Genomic DNA, 23743 nt, shown 5'->3' with positions numbered 1-23743 from the left:
CATGTATTCTTCCATAATATAAAAATCTAGAGCAAAGCCTAGTGATAGCTTTACAGCAAGATTTGGGTATGATGGAGCCTCTTATCCAATAAGCAAGAGTATTTGCAATGGTAAACTTAATGAATTGAACCCTACCTGCAAAAGAAAGAAACTTAACTTTCCAGCCATCCAGTAGAGTAAAGATTTTACTCGCGAGTGGCTGGAAGTGAGTAGAATTAAGCCGGCAGGAAGCGATAGGGATCCCAAGATAATTGAGATAAGTACTCTGATTGGATATGCCAAGGCAGTCACAAATGGAAACATAGTTTTGAACATCTTTAGAGAAGATAATAGAGCTCTTAGAAGGATTAATAAAGAGGCCAGACGCATTGGAAAAATTGGAGATAGCTTTGGCAAGAGAAGAAGCATTAGCCATTGAAGCCTTCCCAAACACTAAAACGTCATCAGCATACAGTAGATGCGTGATAGAGAGATCTTTCATCTGAGGGCCAAGAAAAGGGGGATTAACATTCTGTAATGAACACGAGAATCCGTCCATAACAATACAGAATAGAAGTGGAGATAACGGGCAACCCTGCCTTAAGCCCGAGGAGGAGCCAAAAAAACCATTCAAAGAACCATTAATGCAGATGGAGAAGAAAACATTTGAGATGCAGCCCTTGACCCATTTAATAAACAATTCCGGGAAGCCCTTTTGTCTAAGCCTCTGATAGAGAAAATCATGAGAAACCGTGTCAAAAGCTTTGAGAATATCCAACTTAGCACAAAAAGAATTGTTAAAGCCTTTAAGAATTTCAGAAGCTAAGAGGATATTATCCGTAGAGCAACGATCCTTGATGAAACCAGCTTGACTATCATGAATTATGATCGGAAGAACCTCTTTTAATCTATTAGCAACAAGTTTCGCCATAATTTTGTACAAAACATTGCACAATGAGATAGGTCTGAAATCAGAGATAGTAGAAACATGAGCTCCTTTTGGAATTAAAACCAGAGCTGTGGCTTTAACACTTCTAGGTAAGTAACCAGAAGCATGGAATTCCATGACTGCCTTACAAATGAGGGGACCTGTAATATGCCAAGTTCTTTTATAGAAAGCAAAGGAGAATCCATCTGTCCCAGGTGCTGAGGAGTCACACCCACTAAAAACAACCTTTTTAATTTCTTCATGCGTAAAAGGAGCAATCAAAGGATCTAACAGTTCATTGGGAATGCAGATACCAGGAAGAATAGAATGACTCAAAGCATTAGTGGGAGAGGGGGTATATATTGAAGAGGTTTTTAAAGTGGCGGATGAAGGCAGAAGCAATATCTTGAGGGTTTGAGTGAGTTCCATGGGTATCAGCAATCTCAGATAAGTTATTATGATTCCTCCTAGCCCGAATTTTTGCATACATGAAACCCAGATCATCTTCCCCATGAGACAGCCACTTAGCTTTGGCACGTTGAGAGACCCTAGAAGACCAAGAAGCTTGCAGGCCAGCGAGATTGCTATTAATTTCTTTCAGAGCAGCATTTAAAGAAGAGTCAAGAGGCCTGTTTTGAATGTGCTCTAAACAAATATGCTGTTTGTTCTTAAGTTCCAGGGTAAGGTTGGAAAGGTGGTTGGAGGAGGCCCACTCTCTCCTCCTAAGAGCACCTTTGAGATTTTGTAAGCATTGGTGAAGATGGCAAATAGGCCCTTTAACAGGAGGCTGCAAAAACGAATTGAGGACATCATCCCAAAAACCATCCATGAAGGTCCAGTAGTTTTTAAATAAGAACCGAGTGGGCAGCCGGTTGGAGGAGGAGAAATTTGTAATAAGCGGTGAGTGATCAGAACATAATGGAGGAGTGACTTTGTAGTGGGCTAGGGGGAAGTGATCAAGAAAATAAGAGTTGACCAAAACTCTGTCTAACTTGATATGAATAGGCTGATCCGATCTTTGATTATGCCAAGTGTAAAACAATCCAACAGAAGCCAGTTCATGGAGACCACAATCAAAAATGGTCCCATTAAGTTCTTGAAGCCTACCCGAGGCCAAAACATTCCCTCCAGCCTTCTCATTATGAAATCTGTAGCAATTGAGGTCCCCCATAACCATCCAAGGGGTGGGGGAAGAGGGAATTAAATCCCTAATCTTATTCCAGAGAGATGCCCTTTCTTCAAAACTGTTTGCAGCATAAATAACCGAGATCTGAAAAGGAGGAAGAGATCCCATAGAAATAATGCCATGAATAAGTTGAGATGAGAGAAAGGTAGGAGAAAATGAGACAAAAGAAGGGTCCCATTTAATCCATATCCTTCCTAATGGGGAACAACCAAAATTGTGGCAATGCTCTTCATTGTCAAAAACTTTATGAGTGTTAAGGAACCAAACATCATCAGCATAGGAGGCGAGCACCTTAGCTTCCAAAAGACATAAAAACTTGAGATTATGTATCCGAACCAAATCTCTGCACATCAACACTTTGTCGGGTCTATTGAACCCCCTAATATTCCAACAAGCAATATTGGGATAAGACATTAGGACTTAGATTTAGATGGTTTGGCTTTTTTGGTGGATTTCCCTCTAGTATGCTTAGAGAGAGGAGAAGATTGGGAGTTAGGCATAGGAGGGGGAAGATTTGGGGCTTTAGTAGAGGTGCTAGAAGGGGAAGTGGCTTTGGAGGAGGAAGTGGTTTTTAAGGAATTCTCCTCATCAAGAGTGATGAGGTCTTCACCTATGGGAGGGTCATCCACAAGAAGGGCTTTGAATTTGTTAGAGGTAGGAAGCTTCATGGGTGTAGAGCCAATGAGGATGCTTGGGATGAGGGGAGGGTCGGTAGAAGAAGAAGAAGCATCATGATAGGAATCTTCATTGGGTGAATTAAGATTGGGAATGATGATAGTCTTTTGTGGAGCTAAATTGGAAGAGGAAGGAGGGGAAGAATTGTTGACATTGGTGGCGGCAAAGGTGGGGGGAAAGATGATAGACTTTTCAGGAGCTACGATGGAAGTGGACGGAGTGGGGGAAACAATGATAGGAGTGGCATCCAAGGGGAGGGCAATATCCTTAGGAGTGCTGATATGAGTCAAAGGGGTGTCAACCAAGGAATCAACAGAAGAAAGAAGGGGTTTTGAGGGGAGTTGTGGAGCGACAGTAGGCGTGGGGGGTTTGGAATTGTTTCTGGAGTTGGGACGAGGAGGCCTACTGGTACTTCGACCACGCGGCCTAGGAGGGAGAATGGCAGGAGATGGAGGGTTGGGATTTTTGGGACAAAGGGAGAATGGGTGAACCAGTGAACCGCAGCCTTCACAAGGAGAGGGCTTCCAATCATACACCACCTTAAGAGTCAAATCTTCACCTTCAATTTCCAACGGAATCTCCTCCGGAAGAGCCGATTCTTTAGAGATTAAAACACAGACACGTGCGAAAGTGAGGCGTGACCTTTTGGCCGTTAAAGAATCAACAGACAAGGGAATACCAACATAGCTAGCAATCTTTGAAATACCAGTAGGGGTCCAAAGCGCCAAAGGAAAACCTACTATCTTAATCCAGATAGGAATAGAAGCATTTTCATCCCTTTTTGGTTTAAACTTGGGAGACCATTTTTGCAAAATGAATGGTTTCCCAAGTAAAAACCAAGGTCCTCCAGACCACACAGCATCATAATCCTCTTGAGAAGCGAATTTGATGAGGAAGAATCCATCCGCAAGAGACAACAGAGAGATCGCACCTTTTAATGGCCAAACCTTACGCATGGCCGCAAGGAGACGCTCGTAGTAAGGTCGCTGCCCCAGCGAGTAACCAACCAGCGAAAATGTCCAGAGAGAAGAACCTTCCGTCAAATCACCGCCTCTAAAAGAGAGCTTAGATTTTGGTGGATAGAAAGCCACCGGGAACGGTTCAGAGATGGAGGAGGGGGTGGCCGCAGTTTCAGCATAAGAAAGCCCCAAAGGGGGAGTAGAGGAGGACCCAGGAAGGGCGGGAAAAACCTTCGGATCAAAAGCCATCCGAAGGGGGGGAGAGGGAAGACCTCTCTCGGCGGGAGGAAAGCGCAGGCGAAAAAACTAGGGTTTTCGTCAGAGCAAAACCCTAGCACAGCCCCAAGAGGTTCTTGGGAAAATCCTCCCGTAGTCACAATGTCACATATATATCTAAGATTCTCTCTTTCTCACTCTCTCAGATTTGTCTTTGTATCTTTGTGTTAATTGAGGAAGGATAGCTAGCCCTGGCAAGGATGACGTAACAAAAGGCTGTGATGTTCATAATGCTAACCAGCTCAGTGCAGAATCTTTTTGTTTTCTTGAATAGGTTGCACCAAATCTGTGCAGGATTCGCTTAAAAGGCTCCTCCAAATCTCTGTAGGATTCGTTATAAAGAAAGAGGCCTAATTTTCCTTCATTTATTCATACAAATCTCCCAAAAAAAAAAAAATAAATAAATAAATAAAAAAAACCAAATTTAATAATGAGTCAAGCTTAGTTTCACAAACGCATACAGAAATTAAGGAGATAAATAAATTTAAAACCATTTTTTATGATAAAATCATAATATTAAAAAAAAAAAAAAAAAAAAACATTTTTTTATGATAAAATCATAATATTAAAAAAAAAAAACTATTAGAGCACTCCCAATCATTTTAGTGGATCATTTAGGAAAAAAGAACCTATTTTATTTTTATGTAAATTTATTTCAGTGTAACAAAACTCTTTAATAATAGAACAAATTGAATTGATGCACAAAAATAAGTGATACCTTCCTCCTCCCTGTAAATTTTAAATATGGAGTAATTTCACTAATTTGGTTGCTCAAAAAGAGTAATAGTTATCATGCATATATTGAAATTGACAATGACATGAATTCTTTGGACCATTGGATAGCTATTTATAGTTGGATTTCTGCATGTGTATCTTATAGGAGCTTTATTTGATACTTTCACTTTATATAATTTTATTTTAGAAAGACAAATTCAATTTCAGATTAAGCTTTAGTTTTATTAGTCTAAATAATAAAAAAAAAGTATTAAAAAATTATTACTAAATGGTAAAAAATGTGATTCCGGACATTATTCAAATAGCTTTTTCTAAATATATATAATCAAAAAATTTATTTACACTTTTTTTTTTTGAAAAAGATGTGTTAAAGTACTAGACTGTAATTTCAAAAATAATAAGCATTAAAAAGGGATTTTCAAAATTTAGAGGATCAATGCAGCATAAAGTTTTTTTTTTTTTTTTTTGCACATTTATGTCAATTAAGGCAGGCTTAAACACACATCGCATACACAAGACCCGAACCCACGAACTCTTCAAACCAACAGATTAAGATGAGTCGTGTGCAGCTGAAAGTTATACAAGCTCATCATGATCTGATTTGCATATGGATCAAAGAAGATATATATGACTAGGAACTATAAAAGAAAAAAAAATTAATTAAGCTTGTGCAGAAATGAACTCACCAAAAACACTAGTTTATGTAAAAATCAATCAAACTCTAAGGCCTCGTTTGAAACGATTTAATTTTTCTTTTTCAGTTTTGAAACAATAGAAATTTGTTGTTGTTGTTGTTTGTAGGGGTGTCAATTCGAGTCAACGGGTTGGATTCGGGTCGAATCCGGAACTGACTCGGTACTATTCGGGTCAACCCGAACCTGACCCAGTTTTAAAAACGGGTCAGGTTTTCGGACCCGAACCCCACCCGATTCGAGTCCGGGTTAACCCGACCTGACACGAATGACTCGGGGTTGACCCAAAATTGCTAGTTTTCGGGTAAAAAATCAAAACAATCTTCGATTTTCGGATAAAAAATGGGTCAATCTCGAGTTTTCGGGTCTAATACGAGTTTTCGTGTCATTTTCGGGTCAATTTTGGATTGCTGTGTCAACCCGAACCCGACATGTTTCGAGTCCGGATTGACCCGAACCCAAATTTTTTCAGGTCAGATTCGGGTCGTGTCAAAAATTGACACCCCTAGTTGTTTGTATGTGCCACTTTTGCCGAAATATTTTTTAAAAAATTGTATTTATGTATTATTTTCAAAAGCTTTCTATATCAACTTCTCCATTAGAAAACTCCGTTCTCTCAAACAAAAATTTTAAAACTACATTTTAGGAAATGTTCAGAATAACAAAACGAAACTTAAATCAGATTAGTTATAAATTTCCTTCTTTACTATATAATAAAATTTGGCTCCTTCACAAAAAAAAGAAAACCCTAGTACTTCTAGCTCATAACACAAGCGTACCATACAAAATTATTGAGTTTGGTGCGATGTATCTTTTGTTTTTCCCTTTGAAGTAAGAAGTAGAATGTAGAACTAAAGCTTGTCCTATCTTCCTGGAAATTATGCGAAGAAATTAAATGTCACCGAGTTGGGGTCTGCTTCATCACTTATGGTTAGTGCATACCAAGCAGAATATCTAACATGCTAGAAACTGGGCAAGGCCTTAAATTGGTCTATAACTGGAGCAGCAAGCAGGCGGCAAGTAAAGTCTCCAAGTTAGATAATTCTTATCGTGAACTGTGAAATGATACGTACGTTGTAAATCAAGCACAGTTCTAGAGTTTTGAACATTTACATTACGATATTATATATGTTGATTTTTTGTTGAATCATACACCTTTGATTCTTTTTGATAAGATTTTTCAGTTTGGGAATTTAAACTTCTTTGCATGAGTGACCGTATGATTTTGATTAAGGAGTTGTTTGGTTGTCTGAAAAGAAAATGCAGTGTAAAGTAAATACAATGTAAAATAAATGTAGTACATTCCTCTCAAAACCAACCAAACGACCTAATTTATGAAATGCGTGTAAGTAAATTACTTTACCCTCCTAATTATGCATGTCAAACAGCCACTAAGAGTGTTTTGTCTTCTTTACCGTCATACTATTTTCAAACTATTAATTCCTCTTTGGAGTTTTGTGGCATGATGGAGAGAATTTTTAATAAATTTCCTGGGGTTCTTCTGTTGCTTATGAACTGGGCCTATTAGGGAAGGTGGAGACATGATTAATTGCTTTTCTATCAAACTTTGGTGGAAATTTAAACAAAACAATTCCCATTGGACCAACTTTATTAACCTCAAATATTGTAAGTCGAGCCATACTTCTTATTTTTTTTTTAAAGGGTTAGTCCTCTGTTTGGCATAGAATGTGTAATATCAAATGGCTAAGAGAGTTATTCTTGTAATGGGGTATTGGTAATGGTTCTTCTTTCTTAATTTTGGCAAGATAACTAGACAGGGTTTGGTTCCTTCGACTCATATTTTCGTACCCATTCTACTCCCACTATGGCTGTCTCTGAATTTTTTTCTGATGACAATTGGAATTATAAATGTTTGTTAGATTTTATTCATAAGGTTGTGGCTAATAATATCATTGATATTCCCTTTGACATCACTTTGTATGATAAGATGATTTTTAATATTTCTAAAGATGGTGACTTCTGTTTTAAAGATGTTTGAAATTATATCAGAGATAGGTCTCCTAAAAAAGAAAGTTTTTTAATAGAATTTGGGCTTCTAACATTCCTACATCCATTTCTATTTTTAATTGGCGGCTTATTCAGGGCTTCATTTTGGTGGATGAGAGATTAATGATCAAAGGTTTTAACATGATTTCTAAATATCAATGTTGTTTGCACGTTGGGACTATCAATCATGTTTTTTTTGGCAAGGACTACTGCTATAGTAAGCTTTGGAGCTTTTTGGAGAATGCTTTGGGAGTTAATTTAATTGATTTCTAAAGCCACTAATTGTTACTCTTTATTACTTCAATGATTTTCCAAGATTTTCCAATAGACCTACTAGTCACATTGGTATTAATATTGTTCCTCTTATTATTTTTTGGATGTTATGGTATGAGAGGGACAATAGCAAACATCTTGATGTTAAAGTGAATTTTGACATAATCATTTTCGGCCTGAAATTAAAAATCCATCAGTTGGTTAATGCTTATTTACTTATGGCTAAGCATTTTAAAGGTGTTCCTTATTGGACTATCTTTTTCCATATTCTTTTTTAGAAGGATAGCATGAGATATATGTTTAGTGTTGTTTACTAAATTAAGTCGGCTTTTATCAAGTTATAATTAAATATTGTCCGGTCTATATCTAATGCTGGAGCTAGTTGTGGTGGTATTGTTAGGAATTTTTAGGGTGATATGATATTTGCTTTTGTTGCTAATGTCTCTTACGGGAATGTAGTTATGGATGAGTCCACTACTCTTTTACTCAGTCTCAAATTTTTTTATCAATTTAATATTCAGAATATCTAGATTGAGTCTGATTCTTTAATTCTGATAAACCTTTAAGAGAATTTGTTGTAATAATGCTTCTATTTTCTATATTTTTAGGAATATTATGAACTATTTGAAGAAGGTTGCTTATATAATTTCTTATATTTTAAGAATTGTTAATTTGTGTGCTGATTGGTTGGCAAAGAAAAACATTCACCATGATTCTACTGAGTTGTATACTGATTTTACCAATTTGAATTTGTTGAAAGGCATGGTTAGGGTGCATAAGCTTGGGTTACCATATTTTAGGCATAAATGATATTTGTTGTTGTCTTTCAAATTTTTTTTTTTTCCTTTGTTCTTGTGTATTTGGGCCGGTTTTGGCCCTATGGGGATTCCATTCACTCTGGTTCTCTTCGAGCATTTGGGTGGTGGTCTTGGTTTTTGTCATCCACTATGGTTGTTTTTTTTTTTTTGTTGCGTTGGTTGTATCTCCTATCTTGCTTTTGTGTTCTATGGGAGTGTTGGTTTATTTAGTTTGTTGTCTCTCCTAGCTAGCTAGCTTTGATGTTTTTTTTTTGGGGGGGGGGGGGGGGCAAATGCCCACCCTCAAATTATTTTTTAAAAATTTTAGATCGAGGGTATATTTTGGGTTCTTTGCCCTCTCTCAAAAATTTTTTTTGCCCTAATTTTATCAATCCTAAGCGTCTTTGTCCATCCCCACCAAAAAAATTTTTGCCCACCCTAAAAAAAGAAGCTGGATCCGCCCTACTACCGAGTGTGGTTTCTTGTTCCCTTTAGTTTTATGCTTCTAATTCTTTCAATAAGATTTTGCGGGTCTTTGGTTTGTGCGACTTTTTTGGTGGATTGGGTTGCTTTCTTAATTTTAAACTTTAGTCCCTTTATTGATGGATTAGGTTTTTGTTGTTAGTCTCCTCCGCTTGTTAGATGGGTGTTCTTTGTTCTTTCATTTTGATGATGATAGTGCTGATTTCATTGAATGGGGCATGTTTTTTAGGTTTGGCTTCTTGCCTCCTTTTTGCATTTTATATTTTCTTTATTGTAATTTAGATACGATCATTGGCTCAACTGATTTATTTTATTATGATTGTACTTTTTGTACTTTATAGAGCATTTGATTTTTTAAGGACCTATAACTTTTGCCCAAATCAACACGTAAGCTCCTATGTGAATTTTAACAAAAAAAAAATGTTGGAAATGAGCTAAAAGTAATGATTAGATAGCAATGGCTATAAATTTTCAATCACATATGAATATATGCTAAATTATAATTAATGATCAATAATCTTCTGAATTCCTTCTCATCCCCTTGTGACAGAGGCAGAACCCCTTTGTGGCTAGGGGGGCCCAGCTAAATTTTTTTTTTCATTATACTCTTATTTAGGTGATTTTTAGTGTTTATTACAAGGGTTTTTAGGCAATTGCCACCCCCCCCCCCCCTAAAAATGTTAAAATACTATGGTCTTTAGGCAATTGCCCTCAATATAATTAAATGCATTGTGTATATGTGTTATTATTAGGGAATGATGAACCAAATGCAAAGAGAAATAGTAAATTAAAATTTGTTCTAGGGGCGCTTCCCCCTGAAGATCCCGCAGGGGCGTTGCCCCTTGACTCCGCAACCTGACTGGGCAGGTCGAACCCCGCCAGGGGGCAGCCTCCAGGGGGCGCTGCCCCCTTGGACCCCTAACATATATGCGAACGGTTACTTATAAGTCTGTCCCCCTTAAAATTATGGCTGGGTCCGCCCCTGCCTTGCGAGAAAGAAATTATAATTAAGGATTCTTGATGGTTTTCAAAGATTTCTTGTGAATTTTTTCAACAAAATATGGTTTATTTGCTACCGTGCCACTAATTTATTGAGATAATATTTTAAATTCAAAAAAAAAAAAAAATCTAGTGATTTTTTATTTCAATCTCCTTTCACCGCTTCTATGTCTTCTCAATTCCTTCTCACCCCTTTCATGAAAAATATACGCTTACCTCACAACTCCATGCCAAATAAACTTCCTTGCATTTCAATTATATATCTACTAATCAAATGCAACGCTACCAAATAAACTACATTTCAAACTTTCAGAAAAAAAAAGTTTGATATTCATTTCTAAGATTTTGTTTGAGATAGCTTTCTTATTACTTTCTAAATTAATTTTTAAGTAAACAACTTCTAATTCAAAAAAAAAATTATACTAAAAAACTGTTTTAGAAAACATTAAAAAAACTGACACAAACAAAACATAAATTAGATTAATGTATAAACATCAATATGATACTTAATAAATCATCTTACACATTTCAATCTTTCACAAAAAAAAACCCTTAAAAACTACCCCTACAGTATAATTCATTTACAATATTAATCAAAACATAATCTAATAAAGAATAATCCATCATTATAGATTCAAGTCCTTAACAATAGATTTTCATATCTATAGTCTATACCAAATAAGGGGTGTCAATATTTGACACGACACGAAAATCCGACCCGAAAAATCCGGGTTCGACCTGACCCGATTTCAAAACGGGTCGGGTTCGGGTTCCATAAATTGACCCGTTTGAAAAACTGGTCGGGTTCGGGTTGACCCGACGGGTGTTTGAACCCGGGTCAGTTCCGAATTCGACCCGAACCCGACCCGTGACCCGAAATTGACACCCATTATTACCAATAAACATCACTTCACATTCCATAGGCTAAAAATGAACCAAGCATGGTTATAAGCTAAGCCATACTAAAATAGTAAAATATTGGCTTAGGGCTAAGAAAAAAAACTAGTCAAGTTAACACTCCCACTCCACCTACGATCAGGAATAAATCACTTTCATCCTTAACCAAGCAGAGATTTTTTACTTTTAAGAGAATTCCATGATTCCAAGTTTCAAGGCAGACATCTCCAAAAAACTTTGGGGATGCTCTAAGCTAGCGCCTAACAAAAAATAAATAAAATAAAAAACCGACAAAAATGGCATTCAAAATCAAAGATCAAGTAAATTCATTTGCAAATTCAAGGTCTATTTGGGGAACTTTTATTCGGTCAGGACACCTGACGTAGCTCTACATTCGGATGCCAATAAAATATCGTCACGTGCCCTTACTTTTTACCGCGCAGCCAAACGATCCGGCCCAGACCGGAACCCGGTATTGTTATGTATTAGCTGATTTGTGCAGACGGCCAGGGTATTGTTAGGTATTGCTCGACATTGATTGGTAACGAGAAATATCATTCTATCAAGACCAATACCGATAAATACCGAGCAATACCCCAGTTTTGCTAGGTATTGCTCGATATTGGTCTTGAAAGAGCGGTATTTCTCGTTATTGCCAAGCAATACCTAGCAATACCGAGCAATAACTAGCAATACCGAGCAATGCCTAGCAATACACGAACATAGCAATACTGGGATCCGGTCCAGGTCGAGTTGTCGAGCCGCGCGGTAAAGAGTAAGGGCACGTGGCCACATTTTATTGGCATACGGATGTAGAGCTACGTCAGGTGTCCTGACCTAATAAAAGTTCCTATTTGGAACGGCTTTCTGGCTATTTTTCTTTTTAGATTGAAACTTCAATTTTATTTGGCTATTACTTTTTTATGCTTTCTCAATGATTTTAGAAATTTTTATAGTGAAAAGTTAATTTTTTACAATCATAATAGTGATATTGATTTCTTCACAATAATTTTTGTTCACAAACTATTTTATAAAATACCGCATCCATCTCAAACTGACTCTTAGTTTAAATATCTATTTTACATATTCAATCAATATTTTATTTAAAATATACTATTTCTTTGACAATTCATTGGTAATATTAATATAGAATAACGTAGAACAAAATATTTATTTGGAAAAAATTTTTTATACATCTTTTTTCATTATAATTTTTTGAAATTTAAGCATACAACAACAACAACAACAACAACATCAAGCCTTTATCGTACTATGTGGGGTAGGCTATATGAATCTTTTTTCTCCATTGTGTCTTGTTAAGAGTCAAACTCTCATTTAAATCTAATAAAGAAAGGTCATTTCTAATATTTTCTAACCAAGTCGTTTTAGGTCTATCTCTAACCTTTCTTAACATAGGACATATCTAATACATCTACTCTCTTAACAGGGCAATCGGAAGGCCATCATTTTACATGACAAAACCATCTACGACGACAACTTTAATTTTGTTTGTCACTAGAGCAACTCCAACCTTTTCCTCGGGTATGGTCGTTTCATATCCTTTCTCTAAGAATAAATTCACTCATCCACCTGAGCATCCTCATCTCAGCAACGCTTAACTTATTATTATGTTCCTCTTTTAACGGCCAACATTCTGAGCCATAAAGCCTTGCAGTTCTCACCATCATCTTATAAAATTTTCCCTTAAGTTTAAATAACACTTTTCTATCACACAACAAATCCGAAGCATTCCTCCACTTTAGCCATCCAACTTGAATTATACTAAAAATCTCCTTATCTATTTCACGATCACTTTGAACAATAGTCATACTCATCCACTAAAAATTTTAACACTTCTTCATATTGTGGCTTGAGATCGATTTATTTTCCTATTTGTTATGCGCTAATTTAGGAACTTTTATTTGGTCCGGTGAACGTACGTTCTTCTACGTTCGGCCACCAATGTATTATCGCCACGTAGCAGGAAGAAAAGATGCCGACCCGACCCGTCATTTTTTGGGTTCTCGCACGTGCGCTTTTTTAAATCCTTGACGAACCGATCAACATCCCATCACCTTTTGGATATATTTCAAATACCTAGCAATACCGAGCAAATACCGAGTTGTACCTAGTTTTTTCTAGCAATACCGAGCAAATACCTAGCAATACCGAGCAAATCCCTAGCAATACCGAGCAAATCCTGAGCAAATACTGAGTTGTACCGAGTTGTACCGAGTTGTACCGAGTTGTACTGAGTTTTTTCTAGCAATACCGAGCAAATACCTAATAATATCGAGCAAATCCTGAGCAAATACTGAGTTGTACCGAGTTGTACTGAGTTTTTTCTAGCAATACCGAGCAAATCCTGAGCAAATACCAAGTTGTACCGAGTTGTAAAAAACTCGGTACAACTCGGTATTTGCATGGTATTGATCTTCACAGAGCGGCATTTCTCATTTTTGCAAAGCAATACCTAGCAAATACCGAGCAATACCGAGAAAATCGCGAACATAGCATTTCCGGGTTCCGCTCCGGGTGGTCAAGTCGTCGGGCCGCGCGGTTTAGAGTAAGAGCACGTGGCGACATGTTATTGGCGGCCGAACGTAGCTCTACGTCAGGTCAGACGACGTAATAATTGTTCCTAATTTAGCGCTCATGAATTACTCGGTCAAATTTTCTAAAAATACTGTCAATAATTAACTATTTTGATATAATTGTGCATACTATATTATTTTAACGTTCTATTAAAAAATCATTATACGCTTAAAAAATATATAATTTTCTTCACTAAACTCATATGCTAATGGTGTGACAGAAAAGTTGCACATTAAAAATAATAAATTTGAGCACAATTTTCACATTAATTAATATTATTTTTTAATACTAAGCAGAAGAAAATGCTTTCATATAATAAATCTAACTACTACTAGTATGAGCAAAGACTGCAAAGTATTGGAAAACTAGTAAAACGACAATGTCGGAAAACAAGTAGAGCCACAAACTATTGTAGTAAAAACAAACTATTAGCATAAAACAAAACACAGTCACTGGTGTTGAGGGAGTAAAGTGTCTAATGATATGTTATGTTTCCTTTTCGCGCTGCATTATTTTCAATGGACTCATGCCTGAAACCCACTGGTGTCTATTGGGGTTCACAATGCAATCCAATGAGTGTTTTTCGGGAATATTTCTTGCGCAGCTTAGCGCTTGATGCTACTGAAACATAATTTGAATCCAACTGGTGTTTACTATGGGCATTCAGCATGCAACTTTTTAAGAAGGGATTACAGGTTGAAGTGGTTTGATTTAGTGCTGTAGAGGATTCATGCAGCTAATGTGTTAAATTATACTTTTGAAATTATTTTATTAATGAAATTTAGTTCGTTCTCATCGATAAATTTGCATTAATAGATGTAAAACGTATAGTTTTTGCTGTTGTATGGATCATAAAATTTTACTATAAGAAGTCGTTGGTATCAATGTTGAGTGCGGTAGATATCAGAATGTTAATATTGGTATGTATTAAAACCAAGAAGAATAGATTAATCAATTATGATATTAGAAAAATTGCTAGAGTGGCATCCATTGAAGATAAGATAATTGATAATCACGATAACCTAGCTATCCTAGAGAGAGCATGCAATGGCATGCCAATCAAACTTTGATATTTTAATTATTTGAAAATTCGATGTTAAAGTGTCAATTCCTACAGAAGATTGTGTGCTTTTCTATTTCTATTATTATTTATATTTTGCCAACAGTTCTTAATTTTCTTTATATCAATTTTGATTTTCTCATTCTGTTGATCTGTTAACAGGCAGGACTTCCAACTAGGTTGAACCAATGGTGGTCTGGTATTCCATTTATTACTTCTAGTGTGACGGTTGTTTGTGGGATAATTTACTTGGTATGTTTACTGGCTGGGTATGACTCATTTGCTGAGATATGTTTCTTACCCTCTGAAGTGGTCTTAAGGTTTCAAGGTAAGAGCTTTTGCAGGATTTATGCTCCTATAACCAGTAGGTGTCGGTTTTCACTAAATTTATTTTTGATTTTTTAAAATTTGTTGGTTTTAGTTACTTATAAATAATTAATCTCCTTTTTAAATTAATTGATAATTTAGTGCATCTAATTATTTTCAATTCCCAAATCATTTTGAATTGGATGTATCTAAAGGGAATGGAAAAGGACATATTAAATGAAAAGGAGATTTCATTAAGGCCCATCTGGTGTCTTGAAATTAGAAAGCATATTATTAGAAAATAGTAAGATGTGCTAATTCAATTATTTTGTTCGCTATAGTTTGAATTAACATTGACTTTAAGCTTCACAAACCCGTGCAAAAATCTCCTTTTCATTTAACAAGAATAGTAAATCCTATCGGCAATTCTTTCACTAAACAAAGCGAACCAATAAATGCCTAAATTTTAATTGGCTACTTTTAATGAAAGCTGTAAGTCCGATCTTTAGGGGTAATAGCTAGCAAGTAACCTAACCCTACACCCCTTAATTGGTCATCTTAGCCTATAGGACTAAGTTGTAAGACCCGCCACCTGGGCTACTTGTAAGCGAAGCAGTAAGACCCGAATGTTATGGAACTTCTAAATGAACAACCTTAGATCAAAAATTCAAAACCCCTATTGACATTCTTGTTTATAAGAACTAGGTTGTAAGATCCATCAATCGACAACTTTTAAATGAAAGCCATAAGTTTAATCTTAGGAAAAATTTTAGGCAAAAATGACATAACCCTCAATCCCTAATTAACATACCGGCCACTTGTAATAGAAGCAGTAAATCCGACCTATGAGATAAATATTTAGGTAATAACATAACCCTAGACCCCTCACTCGGGCATCCTACTCTATAAGGGCTAGATTGTAAGACCCACTATACGGGCCACTTAACTTAGAGAGCTGAGTCTTAAGACCCATCATTAGAAAACTTTTATGAAAGTCATAAGACATATCCAACCAAAAATCTTCGGCTACTTCTTATAATAGACATAAGACCCACTAATATTAAAAATTATTCGGGCCACCTTTAATAGATGCAGTAAGACCCATTATTAGAGCTACTTTTAAATGAAAGTCATAAGCCCCTACCCAAATCTAATTATACGAGCAACTCATAATTGGAGCTATAAGCCCCAAACTAAATAAATTAACATACAACTTTTAAGGAAGTCATAAGCACCAACCCAAACTAAACTAAATTAAAATCCTTACACATCTCCACTTCAGTTTATTCGGGATCCCTAAGAGGAGGTAATCCATGCTGCTAATCAGATTCCCTGGACACTACAATCAATGGTTGTTAGTGTTGGTAGACTTAACCCTCGGTATGCCCGGAATGATAACCATGGGATCTTAATCAGATACCTTCATCCCACTATAACTAAAACTCAAATATTGTTACACATTTCCACACTCTTTACACATAGTTAAATATATTTCATCCTTAATCGAGAGTGCTCTTCTAATGTGTTAAAAGGATAATTAAATATGAGGGCTTACGCTCATAGGAAGTAGATACCAGATCTATATAAACCCTGACATTATTTTTAGCCGAAATTTGGTTAAATATTAAACTCAATACCTCTAAAAAAAATTAAGGAAACCCCTAAGCTCATGAGAGCGAGGTTTGTACCTATTTAAGATTTTTCCATAGCGATCAATCATTGGCGGACTCCTATGAGAACAATTAACGACCTCTTCAACGTTGAATGCTGGGCGCAATTCGCCAACGTTGAAGATGAAAAATGGTTCGAAACTTTGGATGAATGGGCAGGCACGTGCGAGATGGGTCATATTAAGGAAAAAAAATAATTATTGAGGGGGAGAGTGGTAGGATTTTTTAGTGGAGATCCGCCCATGAGCACATTCTTCCTTGCTCCTTAAATACGATATATCATCAAAAAATTATCTTGATCGGGCACGAATCTCGAGGCAAAATCAAGCCGGAAACTTCAAAAATCAAATCCGAGAGCAACTGAACTTCGATTTCAGCAAACTTATAGTCGAACTGAGCGTCTCGGAAATACGAACTCAACGACACCAAATTCAACTCAATCCGAGCCCAAATGGGTCTGAATCAAGGACCCGAAGCGCTGTTGGAAGGTTTGAACCAAAATTTGGGTTACCAAACGAGCGGCTCGACGAGACGAATCCAATGAGAGCCCAAGATCGCCGAATTTCGACATCATTAAGACCTTCAAATGTCTGACGGACGGTACACAATGAAGAGATTCAATATCGACCGTCCATTGAACCACTCCCTTTTTACCCCTGATCTCTCATCTATTTACGGATCATGCCATCCTTATAAATCTATAAATAGACCCCTCATTTCTCATGAGAGGAGACCCAAGCAAGAAGAAGAGAAGAAGAAAAGAAGAAGAGAAGAAGAAGAGAAGAGAAGGATAGGAGGGAATAACTTCTCGTCGACCACCGTCGGAGTTCTGCCCTACACCCGAGTGACATCGAAATTCTGTCGGACGCCCGAGTGACGCCGGAACTCTGCCCAAGTCACGCCGGAATTCTGCCTGACACCAGAGTAACGCTAGAATTCTACTTGACGCCCAAGTGACGTCGAAACTCTGCCCGATTTCCAAGTGACATCGGAATTCTAAGCGATTCTGAATTCGGCTCGAATATACAACTTGTTTGTAATTGGATTTTAATCCAGAAGTGAAGCATTGTAATCTGATTGTCTTAAATTTTAAGGACGTATCAACCTCTTGTACCTCAAACAAACATTAGTCGAATTATTTCAACTGGGCGTGACCCCGTGGTTTTTTCCCTTTTCAGGGTTTTCCATGTAAAAATCATGGTGTTGTTTCTCTTCTGTTTGTGTGCTAGATATCCGTACAACGCTAAGACATAAGTTATTTAACTCTATCGCCGCATATATTCTTGTCCGCAACAAAATACCTCCATCTTGAAAGCACTTGAAAGATTCCTCTTGTATTTCGGCTCTCCCTCATCTCTCTATTTACTTGAGGTTATGGAAAGCCAAACCCTTCCTTTAAGACTTAATTTATAAAGATAACAATGCATGATTTACAGACATCAAATTTATTGCAAGATCTCAACAAGATATTGCAAAGTCTTTAAAGTCAATGAAAAATCCATAAATCCCTCTAAGTTGATAAATAATCTCTTCAAGATATTTACAACACCCTTAAAATATTCCTGTTGCTCACAAAAATGGATTAATCAAAGATTTCTATTTTAAAATAAGATTCAATCATATCCTCTCATAATTTTAACCAAGAATAAATTTCACTTCCATATAATAATTAACATTTGGTTCCTTTACGTATGGAGCAAGCATGCTTGAAATGGCTAAACAAGGACTTTGACATTTTATTTTTCGGAATATTTAGGTCAATTAAGACAAATACTCATATACTTTACATACGCAAGACTCAAATCCAAGACTTATACACAACTCACCTTGATCTGTTGATTGGGAGCTTAGGTTACCAACTAAGAGGTCTTGGGTTCGAGTCTTGTGTATGCAATGTGTATGCGAGTCTACCTTAATTGACCTAAATATCCCCCGTAAAAAAATTCGAGACTTTTCTATTTGTAATCAAAGTTCTCAAACAACAGATCAGTTGGATACTTTGGGCACCTTTCTATCTTGTATGGCCAACGTCTATTTTCATCCCTATTAAGGCTAAAAACAAGCATCGCTTACTTTTAGATCTATACGATTTGCCTGTCGATGGACCACAAAACATGATAAATTCTCCGTTAGAATTAGGCGCTTTGATTGTGAATCTTTAAAGAGACGTTTCAAACTGGAGTTACATTTATCTTTTTAATAAAATGGTATTTACTGCTTATCCAAACTGGCATTATAAATAGTAAATACATTAAAAATATATTGTATTCGAATATTTAACTAAACTTTTTTAAAAACTTCGATATCATCGGTTATCTTCATAAATTGAAATATTAAGGAAAGAGAAAAAAGAAGCAAAGATTAATTAAGCTCCCAAACTTCAGCCAAAAAAAAAAATTTTTTTTTGGTAACAAAAATATAATTTTTATAACGTGGTGATGTGACCTACTGGCTGCTATGCTTTATTGGCTCACAATATTGGCTATCAAAAGAGGAGCATAAAATTAAGTTAAGTATCGATGAGGATGATCAAGTTGATGAGTAACTTTACACTTACAGATAGAATGCAAAATGAGTATACATTTGAAAAAGTTGGAGTAGCTTAAGTGGCTGATAAGATTAGAGAGTTCAAGTAGCCTTAGATTATTTGGTTCATTGGTTGCATAAAATGCAGAACCACTGATGATACTATTAGCTAGGGGTGTTAATATTTGACCTAACCCAAACTTGATCCGAAAATTTCGGGTACGAGTTAGGGATTACGGCCCGTTTGTAAAATCGGGTTGGTTTCAAATTGACCCGGAAACCTGAAATCAACTCGGTTTGACCCATTTTTATTTAATTTAGGGGTGTCAATATTTGACACGACATGAAAACCCGACACGGACCCGACCAGTTTTAAAAAAGGGTCGGGTTCGGGTTCGCAGATTCGACCCGTTTGAAAAAATGGGTCGGGTTCGGGTTGACCCGACGGGTTGGCGGGTCAATCCGGAAACCTGTTTAAATTGACTGCCCGCGAGTTCGGGACCACGCAGGCGCGTTGCAGTGCACCCGTCCGCGCACCCACGACGTCCTGTCCGCGCACCCAGCCAACCGCGCACCAGCCACATCCCGCGTACCCGTCGCCCGCGCGCTCTCTTACTCGTGCACCCTTGCACCGCGCACTCGCTTGCGTCCCGTGCGCTCGCTCGCGTCCAACACGCTCGCTCGCGTCCCGCGTTCGCTCCTTCTCGTGTCAGGTCAGGTCAACCCGGCAACCCGCCGGGTCGGGTCCGGGTTCGAATATTCGACCTGTTTACCTTACCCGGGTCGGGTTAGGGTCGACCCGATTGAACCGGGGTCAGTTCCGGGTTCGACCCGAACCCGACCCATGACACGAAATTGACACCCCTAATTTAATTTAGGAGGGGTTATGATCAATACTTAAATTAGCACAGTTTGCAATATAAAATAAAATACTTATAAATGATCATCATAACTTATAAAACGTCCTAAAAATCATTTATAAGTATTTTATTTTTTTATTGATAAATCATAACTTTAATTTGAACGAAAACAAATGTAACAACACAATAATGCAAGTGAACCTTTACAATTGAATTGTGCAATCTGTTAAAATAATAAACTGGCTTAAGCTTTAGGCTTCATTTGGGACGACTTTTTTATTGCTGTCTAAAACGGAGTTTTAGTACAAAAATACTAAAACTCCGTTTTAGAAAACAGTAAAAAAGCCGTCCCAAACGAAGCCTTAGTTTCACAAAAAATGATTTACTGCATAAGCTCATTAATTAGGTGTAAAATGTGTTCAGAATTTTTTGGGCTTTTGGATTTAGCATAAAATGATTGAATTCATTTGTACCAAATCCCTACTTAAAATATTGCTTCCATTTTTTTTAGTAATTATTCTGTAAAGAAAATTCAATTTGATAGAATGTTATTTACTTAACGTCCTCTTGGAACTAAACAGCACTTCCCCTCAACAACCCTTTGCTAAGTCAAAATATTCTCTTTTAGGCTTCGTACGGGACGATTTTAGCGCTTCTTAAAATAAAATTTTAACACAAAAGTTAACTGTTTTAAGAAAAAGTAATAATTAATAAAGCCATTCCAAACGAAATCATATCTTAAGAGGGTAGAATGAATCAGAGATAACTCAAATTAAAGATTTATTGGGGACAATTTTCTCACTACTTTTATTTTTTTTAGATTGTAACATGATCATTATATTTTCGTCGCTTTCAATAAATTTTTATGTTAAAAAATTATTTTCTACATCATCTTTCAAAAAAGTAATTCTCTCCACAAAAAATTTTCAACCAAGAAATTCTTGTAATCCCAAACAAACTTTAAGTGTCTATTTAAGAAAAAATTATTTTGTGAAGATACCGAATGATCCGGAGGCCAACCAGAATGCCTCATGTCATCCAGTACCCAGCGGTACCCAGCATCGGTACCGAGCAAAAATGTGATGTGGTGTGTTTTAGTTGGCCTCCGGACGGCGTCCGATGTCCACACATAATAATTTATCCTATTTAAGACTATAATAACTGTAGAAACCGAAAATGTAACAGGAAAGAGGATACAGAGAGAGGATCAAGAAAATGTCTGGAAAGTTTTATTATCTTTCATATCTCAATACATAGCAGCTGTAGGTATATATAGCTTTGTTCATGCCGGCTAGGTACACTTGTCATAATACAATTGGTTTGTGATACAAGTTGGTAAATATATTATGTGCTCTTAACATTCCCCCTCAAACTAAGTATTTGAAATAATAGTTAGTTTGTCCCGGAGTAATTTGAATCGAGGTGTTGCCAAAGGCTTAGTGAGAATATCTGCAATTTGATCGACGGTGCTAATGGGAAGTAGACGAATAACTTTATTCAGGATGTGATCTCGTATGAATCTTTGATCAATTTCGATGTGCTTCGTGCGAGCGTGAAATACTGGATTGTTTGCCAATGCGATAGTGGACATGTTGTCGCAGAATACATCTACAGGATCAGGATGAGGGACACCGAACTCCATTAGTAGTCGCTTAAGCCATATAGTATCCGCTGTTGCGGATGCTAAGGCGCGGTATTCCGATTCCGTTGAGGAACGAGAGACGGTGTTTTGTTTCTTCACCGTCCACGATACTAGTGTGTCGCCTAAAAATGTGCAAAAACCGGAGGTAGACTTCCTAGTTGCCGGATCAGATGCCCAGTCTGCGTCTGAATACGTGCGAAGCCGTAGACTCGTGCGAGTTATAGGTAAGCCGAAATCCGTTGAGCCTTGAATGTAACGGAGCAGTTTCTTGAGCATTAGAGTATGGATTGGAGCAGGGTTGTGCATGTGCTGCGAAAGATTATTGACCGCATGGGCAATGTCCGGCCTTGTTAGTGTCAGATACTGAAGGCTGCCAATTAGTTGCCTGTATCTTAAGTCATCAAATGCTGGCTGTTCGGATTGCTGAATAGCTGTTAATTTGGTTATAGAGGGATTAGCTACCGAGTTACATTTCTGTAGCTCGGCGAGTTTGAGTATAGATTTGGCGTAAGAAGTTTGAGAGAGAAAATACTTATCTGAGGATTGGTCAATCTTGATGCCCAAGAAATGATTCGCCGAGCCTAGTTGTTTCATTGAGAACTTGTCTTTGAGCTGTATGATGAGATCGGAGAGGGCTTGCTCGTTGTTGCCGGTAATTAGTATATCGTCGACATATACCAACAGGTAAATGTGCGTCGCCTCCTTGTGTCTTATTAGAAGGGACGGATCGGCCTGACTGTGAGCAAAACCGAGCTGACGAAGATGGGATGTGAACGTTGTATACCAAAGTCGCGGGGCCTGCCGTAATCCGTAGATGGCCTTGTGCAGACGACAGACGTGAAGTGGATTGTTTGCGTCGACGAATCCTTTGGGCTGCTGAATATAGATTGTTTCATTGATATCTCCATGCAGGAACGCGTTGTCGACGTCTAATTGTTGGATACGCCAATGATGAAATAGTGCTACGGTGAATAAGATTCTAATGGTAGGAATTTTTGCAACCGGACTAAATGTGTCCTGATAGTTAATTCCGTATTCTTGTTGATTCCCTTGAGCGACGAGGCGTGCTTTGTATCTGGCCACGGACCCGTCAGAGTTGTATTTTGTCCTGTAGGTCCACTTTGACCCGAGAATTTTACTGTTAACCGGCGGTGGCACAAGTGTCCAGGTACCCTGTTTTTGAAGAGCAAAGAATTCCTGCGCCATTGCCTGCCGCCATTCGAATATCTTGCTCGCCTCGCTGTATGAGGTCGGGTCAGCTGTAGTTTGATTTTGATGAAGTAAATTAAGTCGTTGAACTGGTTTTAGGGAGCCCGTCTTGGACCTGGTAGTCATCGGATGTGTAGTGTTGATGTCTCTTGATGGTATATTTGGAAAGATGGGTTCAGTGGGCACCGATGAGTCCGGTGGTTGGGACGGGGTATGAGCATGCGCCTGAGAGTTGGAGCCAATAGCATGACTTCCTGTAGGACGGTAATGCCGAATGGAGTGAGGAATAAGAAGCTGATGAGGTGGTTGGGTTGAGTCTTGAGAGGGAGGAGATGTAGTTCCTGCATATGGAAAAACGGATTCGTTAAAGGTGACATTCCGGGACACTATAATTTTGTTGGTTACCGGATTGAGGCATTTATAGCCTTTTGACGTCTCGGAATATCCTAGGAAGATGCAAGAGGTAGATGTTGGCATTAGTTTCGTTCGTTGTCCCGACGGTATCAACGGGAAGCATTGACAACCGAAGACTTTGAGATGTTCGTATGACGGTGAAATGTTAAACATTCTTTTGAGCGGGGTGATGTTATCCGTTGTGAAGGATGGCATTCGATTGATTAGGTGTGTAGCTGTTATAGCAGCGTCGAGCCAGAATGACATCGGAAGGCTTGCCGTATGTAACAGAGCACGGGTTGTGGTGATAATATGTCTGTGCTTACGTTCCGCGGTACCATTCTGTTCCGGTGTATAGGGACATGAGACTTGGTGCCGAATGCCTGCATTCTTGGTAAAACTGAGAAAGTGATTATTAACAAATTCACCGCCACCGTCGGTACGAATGGTTTTGATTTTGAAATTGGTTTGTTTTTCTATGAACGTGGTAAAGTAAACGAATGTATTAGTAACATCAGATTTGTGCATAATGGGAAAAAGCCAAGTAAAACGAGAGAAATCGTCAACAATGAGTAGATAATATCGAAATCCTTGGT

General features: G+C 37.6%; 2 protein-coding genes across 2 annotated transcripts; both read right to left on the bottom strand.

Moving 5' to 3' along the window:
- Nucleotides 1–1247: 1247 nt before the first annotated feature.
- On the bottom strand, nt 1248–2444 carry LOC110114693. Its single transcript, XM_020847646.1, has one exon. It carries the CDS (start codon nt 2442–2444, stop codon nt 1248–1250), a length of 1197 nt encoding a protein of 398 aa, XP_020703305.1.
- A 62-nt stretch (nt 2445–2506) lies between these two features.
- Nucleotides 2507–3976, bottom strand: LOC110114692. Its single transcript, XM_020847645.1, has one exon. The coding sequence runs from the start codon at nt 3974–3976 to the stop codon at nt 2507–2509; it is 1470 nt and encodes a 489-aa protein (XP_020703304.1).
- Nucleotides 3977–23743: the final 19767 nt, after the last annotated feature.

This window comes from Dendrobium catenatum, unplaced genomic scaffold (genome assembly GCF_001605985.2).
Source record: "Dendrobium catenatum unplaced genomic scaffold, ASM160598v2 fragScaff_scaffold_621, whole genome shotgun sequence".
In the NCBI taxonomy this organism is placed as follows: Eukaryota; Viridiplantae; Streptophyta; class Magnoliopsida; order Asparagales; family Orchidaceae; genus Dendrobium; species Dendrobium catenatum.
The sequence above is the reverse complement of the archived record's forward strand: the minus strand, read 5'-3'. Positions and strand labels throughout refer to the sequence as shown.

Bases quoted from the DNA above. Each gene is read 5' to 3' on its own strand.
- LOC110114693 (XM_020847646.1), bottom strand. From the start codon at position 2,444: ATGTGCAGAGATTTGGTTCGGATACATAATCTCAAGTTTTTATGTCTT.
- LOC110114692 (XM_020847645.1), bottom strand. From the start codon at position 3,976: ATGGCTTTTGATCCGAAGGTTTTTCCCGCCCTTCCTGGGTCCTCCTCT.